The sequence below is a fragment of the Stegastes partitus genome, unplaced genomic scaffold (assembly GCF_000690725.1).
Source record: "Stegastes partitus isolate 25-593 unplaced genomic scaffold, Stegastes_partitus-1.0.2 Scaffold2835, whole genome shotgun sequence".
NCBI classification, from domain to species: domain Eukaryota; kingdom Metazoa; phylum Chordata; class Actinopteri; family Pomacentridae; genus Stegastes; species Stegastes partitus.
In genome coordinates this window covers 5,000-12,257 of record NW_007580566.1, presented here as the reverse complement: position 1 = coordinate 12,257, position 7,258 = coordinate 5,000, and the positions used below count along the sequence as shown (strand labels likewise).

Here is a 7,258-nt window from a genome sequence, read left to right as displayed (position 1 = left end):
CAAAATAATTCCCAAACACTACAGAATTCTTATACTGAAGTGATAAGAGATGGCAGACTCACGGCTCCAGCAGGTAACTGTACCGCATAGTGACATGTTTGCATATTTATTATTTTAAGTATTTGCCTTCATACTATGTTGTGGCTTTCATGGTGGAGTACATATCTGCAGCTGATTGGACTTCATCTCTTTTTGTGACAGCTGATAGAGCTGGAGTTCATTATGTAGATTGTAAGGTTTGTGGAGAGTTTGAACCTTTGTCAAGTTGATCACTGATTTGAAATAACAATAATATCCTATCAAATTGGAACAAAGACAGGTACCTCAGGGTAGATCTGCAGTTCAAATTTAAAAGGCTCAAATATAAAGTGCTCCATTCAACTCTGCTAACATAAGGAAACAACTACAATTATTGATATTTTATATTGAAGAAAATGATTGATAGAAATTGATCACCTGTCATTGGAGAGATTGCACAGGCTTAGGTCTTTGTTAACAAGTTGTAATTAAGAATAAAGATCAAGCTACAGTAAGACTATTATAGACATTACATGTTTTATGATGTGGAAGTGTTGCAGCATTTTTTTAAATGAATGTAACTAGCTAATATTTTAGGTTGAATCATTGCAAGGCCATACCAGCTTTATTGTGTTTATAAAGCGATACAGCTTTCTAGCAGGTCTAATATATCAAATCTCATAGGAGGATAAATCTGAAATTTGAGAACTGATTAAGGTATCATCACATAAATAATCATTTTCAAATGTTTATTACAGAAACTTTTGATTGGGAGGCACTTCATGGAGAGAATGCTGAGAAGACTTCAGGAAGTTCTGCAACGTCAGCCCGTGGATTTAGATCACTTACATTTTGTTTTAAGTCATGAAATGGGACTTATACAAAGCTTTGCTAATATACTGGAATTACCACAAGATGTTGTTCATGCATTAACTGAAATTTTAAGACTTATTCGATTGCAAGAGGAGGAGAGACCTCCAGCTTCTCCCTATGTAGAGGTCCTGCGTGGTGGCAGAGGACAGCCAAAACTAGTCATATCTAAAGAATATCTACAAGACCTCATTGACATGCAGCTGTCTATCTCCTGCATAGCTAAGCTCCTTGGTGTCAGCAAAAAGACAGTGTTTCGTCGGATGCATGAGTTTGGACTATCAGTGAAAGGCTCATATAGCAATCTCACAGATGGGGAGCTGGACAATCTTGTGCGTTCTGTTAAGCTGAGAATGCCACACATAGGCTACAGAATGATGAAGGGTGAGCTGCAAGCAATGGGACACCGAGTCAGATGGGAGCAGGTTTCAGAATCTATGCACAGGGTGGATTCTGCAGGGATCTTGGAGAGAATGGCTCATTTGGGCTGTGTTGCTAGGAGAGAATATTCTGTCAAAGGTCCTCATTCACTGGTCCACGTGGATACGAATCATAAACTTATTAGGTATGCATGAATGGTGGGAAGTCTGAATATGGATAAGTTACCTGCATGAATTACATTTGTTGTTGCTTAATGGGAAATGAATGTAAAGTTTGAAATTCTTGAAATTGCCTGGTATGAAAATCAAAAATTAACCAATTAAATCTGAACACAAAACAGTTACAATTTATAGAAGTGATACATTTTCTGAAAATGTGTTTGTCTTTCAGATATGGTATTGTAATCTTTGCAGGGATTGATGGTTATTCCCGAAAGGTAAAAAGTCGAGTCTAAGCTTGTGTTCATTTATTTGTTTGTTTGTATGACACATTGACTTAAGTGTTTTGCTGTTATGCTCTAGATAATGTACCTCGGTGCTGCTAATAATAACAAGTTTTCAACTGCATTTGACTTCTTCATGAGCTCTGTTGAAGAGTTTGGCTTTCCACTACGGTAAGATAAGCCTTCATCCATGTCCCTTAAGAAAATCTTCTGGCAACATTTGACTGTCTCTGTTTCTTATATCATAATTTAGAATTAGAGGAGACCAAGGGGTTGAAAATGTTGGCATTGCTAACTGCATGTTCTCTATTCGCGGATGTGGTCGAGCAAGCTACATATCTGGAAAAAGCATGCATAATCAAAGGTACATGTAGTTGCTTTTTGGTCATAAAATCTATGCACTGATCATTTCAAGTGATATTAATACTGTACACTGACGTATTTTTTTGTTTTGTTATCTTGTAGGGTGGAGCGCTTGTGGCGTGATGTGTGGATGGCGGTAACAAGTGTATATTATGAGCTGCTTCATGGTCTTGAAGAAGATTGCCTGCTAGATCCCTCCAACAGTCTACACTTATTCTGCGCCCAGTATGTCTTTGTGCCACGCCTCCAAAAGGATCTTGACACCTTCGCCAGTGGGTGGGATAACCATCCTCTTCGAACAGAACAAAACCTGACTCACAATCAACTTTGGACCATAGGCCTTCTCCAGCATCCTGTGGCTGCTCCAGAGAATGTAGAGGTACAGCTCAAAAATGTTAAATCTGAGCTATTTAGTTATTTAAACAACTTTTTACTACAGATTACTGAAATTAGCATTCAAAACTGTATTTGTGGTTATTTGGTTTTACCTTGTCTACCATTCTTTTGAAATAATAAAATGCAATAATACAAAAATAAAAGAAATCAGAAAGAGGTCAAAACCTTTTTATAACATCAGTCTCTGTTCAGTATTTTTTTTGTTTCCTGGTTAACATAAATTCTGCACACCTATTTTTTTTTTTTTTTTTAAATCAGTGCAGTAAAATACACTAAAGATATATGCACAGTGTTAAAATAACTTGTCATTTACTGTATAGGGCATGCAAGATGGCGTCTTGGAGTGGAACTCCAACAGTTTGAGCGAAGAGACTGCTGGTGGAGTAGTTCTACCACCCATCCAATGCCCTTTGGGGCCACATGCAATGGCAGGACTGAGGGCAGCCATCGATCCTGTAACTCCTTCTCAGGACAATGGAAGAGACATTTGCCAAGCTGCTCTTGACTATGTAGCACTCCACTCATAAACATGGCAGAATAACAGTTAGCAATTTGGAACATATCAGCATGAATGCTTTGAAAAAAAGTCTTGATTAACATTACCTGACACTCAAAGACTAATCAAAGTGTCAGGTAGTACTTTGCTTGCATAAATAGTTCTTAATGTGAATCTGTGTTGGATCTACTGTAGATTTTTATGGTTTCACTATGTAGTCCACAGTTAATAGACAAGGTATTTGAAATGGAATTAGTAGCTAACCATTTTGATATTCATTTCAGTATATTTTTTCAAGCAGCTAAAATGTCCATGCCGCTAGTTCCATAAATGTGAGGATTTGATAATGACTCTTTGGGTTGTTGGTTGTACAACAGAAGTATAAAGAATGTGTTAAGGGTTTTTTTTTTCCTTATAACATTTGATTGGTAAACAAATGTACATAAAATGTTAAGAAATTATACTGAAAATAATTGCATGTTGCAGCCTTAGTTTAAACAACCAGTCTTTATTTATTTTTTGACAATGTGCAACTTGCAAATTACCAGTTACTTTCAATAAAACTTTGCTCTGAGGAACATACAACTGTGAGCCTCAGACTTGCAGTTTTTAACACGTTTGTCACTCAGAACAGGAACCAACATGTTGAACATAACCATTCTTAGTGTGACTTACCAAGACTTACATTTACTTAACAGATTTTCTAAAACAACCATACCACAGCAGAATGAATCCATGACCAGTCTGTCTGACTTGAGATAATAAGGCATGGCTGATCAGGAAATATGGCCTCTATACTCTACTAAAACCTCTACTCATTCGGATTGCCACTGTCATTATATCTTTAAACTCATTGTAAGTATTCATATGTGCAACAGGAAAAGTTACTGTGTTTGTGCAGGCACTTACAAGTGGGAAACAAATCTGGTGCTCAGACATTTTTTCATTACACTGGTGTTCAAATGTCACATTTATTTTAAAATTTGCCCTCTCTGATGGCAGAAGTGGCTTGTGCCCTTGTCCTGTTAACCACTGCATCACTGTTGGGACACACAGGCTCAAGTGGCTGTTTTGCTCAGGACTGCAGTGCTCGTCTTGTCTCAGACTGTTCCACATGTCCTGGTCTTCATCCTGACCTGCATGATGAAAAAAAAACAATTGTCTTTAACAGATCAGAACATTTCATAATGTAAAAAACAACACTGTTAGAATGCAGTTCAGTGTAAAACTATGCAGTCGCCTTTTTATGTTGATATACATTGAAATAACTGAAAGGAAAAAGGAAGATGCAAACAATTCCTTGAGTACAATAATGTTATCCAAAACAAGTGGTTGTCCAGTATCCAATCCCTTGATCAAAACATCTAACATGACACAGAAGTGGTAAAAAATAAGTACATCAGACCTGTCATTTCAAGGTCTTGGAGAAAGTCCTGGAAGAAGTTGATGACTGCATTTTCTCTTGCATGCTTTGGCCTTCCCTTTTCACTCATCTGAGGCACCAGGATACTCATTATGTAATCAGCATCCGGCTAAAGATTAAAACAATAAAACAGCTTTGTTTTCTTCCAAAATTAGAGAAGTTAGAGAAAACAATAACAAAAAACTATAAAAGAAATAATGTTAAATCATAAAGAGATGCAGTTATATTGCTTCATCCTACAGCAATCAAAGTGAATCTATGATAATAAAATGTCTAGCATCCTTACTCTGTTGTCATCATCTCTGGGGACAAACAGGTCTGAACAAAGACTTGGGTGTCTCCCAATCATCTCTGGAAGGTTGTACACCTTTAGGCCATTACTGATTTGCTGAAGCATAGGTGTCACACGCATTGTTGCATGTAGAACAATGGCTCTATTCACAAGAAAGACCAACATTTACTTATTTGCTTTCTCTCTCTCGCTTACACACTCACTCTCTCTCTCACACTCACAGCTAACAGAACTAGCAAACTAGCACAACAAACAATTTTTTTTATTTATGATACATATATATAAAACAAAACTGTAAACATGTGTATGCACCTTATGACACTGTCCTTTCTGTCCATCTTTATCAGCCCTGTGTAGCCACAACTCACAATCTGATCTGTGAACTCTGCTAGATCAGTTGCTGCCTCCACCTAAAGGTAAAGCATAAACTCAATCACAGAATACTAATGAAAGTATGTACATTACCGGTCAAAACTTTCACAACACCCTGATTTTTCCTGTTTTTTATTAAAAAAATAATGCAGTTTATTGTCTCATTGTACTCTGGAATTAAAGCATAGCACAAATAAACAATTTAAGGCCCAGGCAATCCTCTTTTTTTTATTCTGATGTCTTAACAATGGCTTTCTTGGTGCAGCTGGAACTGTCAAACCAGCAACTCGAAGTCTTCTTTTCACAGTTGAGACTTGTTACACTGAGAATTGTTACTGCGACCACTATTAAGCTATGCTTGAAGGTGTGGTGCTGTGAATCGCCTATCACACAAGCTGACTCTCAGAAACTTAGCAGATGTACTCACCCTCTCGATGAGCAAGGCATATTCAAGGTCATCCACATCATCTTTGGTTAGCTGCAAAACATCAAAGCTTCCTGTTGCCAGAAACTGGTAACACCATTTTCTAAAGAAGCATGGTGCTGGGCCACCCTGAGCAAGGCTGACTGCAAACATTTCTCCTGCAGTTCTGCATGTCATCAACAAACATTACAGATGTTGTAAATGTGTATTTTCACACGTTCATGTTCAAACTGTATCAATGCAGTCTAAGAAACATCCCAAACCTGTAGAAACCATTTTCTAGGTCACTAATGGAGTAGACAGGACTCTTTCCCTTCTTGCCACTGCCTTCGAACAGTCGCCTCTCTATGCCATGCATCCTTTCTAAATGCCAACAAATAATGACAGACAACACAATCAGTATATTCACTGAATTCTAACCATGTACCTCCTTGGTACCTCTGTCCAAAACATTTAGTAACATTACCTGTCAAAAATTCTTTGCTTAATGCACCAGTATCTATTCCCGCTTCTCCGATGAAAGTCACATTCAGTTTGTTGACAGGACAGCCCTTCTTTTGTCTCTGCCATTGAATAAAGCCCCTATGGACAAGGTCTTCCCGTGTGATGCAGATCTTGAACTCCTTGCTTTCATCCACTTGGCTCTCAAGCCATTCAAGAACATCACTTTCACTATTAAAAGCAGTGAAAGAAAACCATTACTTTAAATTAAAACTGAAGAATAATAAGACATCGATAGTGAATGAAAACAATAATTACCTAGTGACATCAGTAATAGACTTCTTTCCCCGACTCGTCTTAAGGTCAAAATTAGCAGAGTTGGTATTGTGGCCAAGGTTGTCCTGTACACTGAGAATGGTCAACATTAAACAACAAATTTGCAAGTATAATAGATCATTGTTCAGGTTTTCAGCACACCTGAAAATGTGTTGGATTAATGAAAAAAAACAAAAAAAAAACAACTTATTTGTCTTTGTATCCCTCAGAGGAGGAAAAGTTGGACTAATCTGTTGCCTTGTTGCCCTCAGTGACACTAGAGACACTACAAAGAAGCACTGAAAAAAAAAAGCTTTAAAGGGGAGAAAAAGTCATTCTTTATATGAAATACTAAAGTTCATGTTAGACTATTTCAAGATTGAAATGTCATTTCCTGTCAAAAAATGTGAAAATGAAAAAGACTTGTGGCTAGTGAGTAAAACTAACGATTGACAATGGGCTGGTTAAACTATATCTTTGTGAAAAGCCCTGATTAATTTTTACTCCTTAGGGCATTTTTGGAATTTTCATCCATGCCAACTACAATTGAAAATACTTTTAATACATAGTCCAATTTCAAAATTAACATGCTGGAAACAAAACTTTAACAAAGACATACATGGATATATATACACTACTCACAATAAGTTAGGGATATTGTTATTTACATGAGTGGTTTTCCTATTTGGTCTGAATTTTAATGAAATAAGTAAAAGTTCCCTTAGCTATTATTAATAATGAATGAGAAGAAACACCATTTTCATTAGTTTACTATTTATTACCCCCAAAATGTAAACAATAACAAGGATAGCCCCAAATAACAAAAATTGACAATGTCAGTAGTGGGTGTTTCCACCATTTGCCGCAATGACAGCTTGACAACGACAGCTCATGCTCCTCACTGGCCTCATGATGTTGTTCTGAGGAAATGCGTTCCACTCTTCCACAAGTGCTACACGCAGTTCTGCCAGGTCACGTGGGGGTGGAGTACGGTCATCCAGTCTCTGCTTCAGCTGGTCCCAGAC

General features: G+C 37.3%; 2 protein-coding genes across 2 annotated transcripts; one reads left to right on the top strand and one right to left on the bottom strand.

Annotated features, from left to right (window-relative positions):
* Positions 1-981: 981 nt before the first annotated feature.
* Positions 982-3,504, top strand: LOC103375742 (uncharacterized; the record flags this gene model as incomplete). The annotated part of the gene is made up of 6 exons (XM_008306059.1): positions 982-1,453; positions 1,660-1,705; positions 1,791-1,882; positions 1,965-2,075; positions 2,177-2,479; positions 2,835-3,504. Coding segments are annotated over 6 exons (1,187 nt in total), but the record flags the coding sequence as incomplete, so codon positions are not given.
* A 562-nt stretch (positions 3,505-4,066) lies between these two features.
* On the bottom strand, positions 4,067-6,149 carry LOC103375741 (G2/M phase-specific E3 ubiquitin-protein ligase-like; the record flags this gene model as incomplete). The annotated part of the gene is made up of 6 exons (XM_008306058.1): positions 4,067-4,102; positions 4,676-4,823; positions 4,994-5,091; positions 5,481-5,643; positions 5,741-5,840; positions 5,944-6,149. Coding segments are annotated over 6 exons (751 nt in total), but the record flags the coding sequence as incomplete, so codon positions are not given.
* Positions 6,150-7,258: the final 1,109 nt, after the last annotated feature.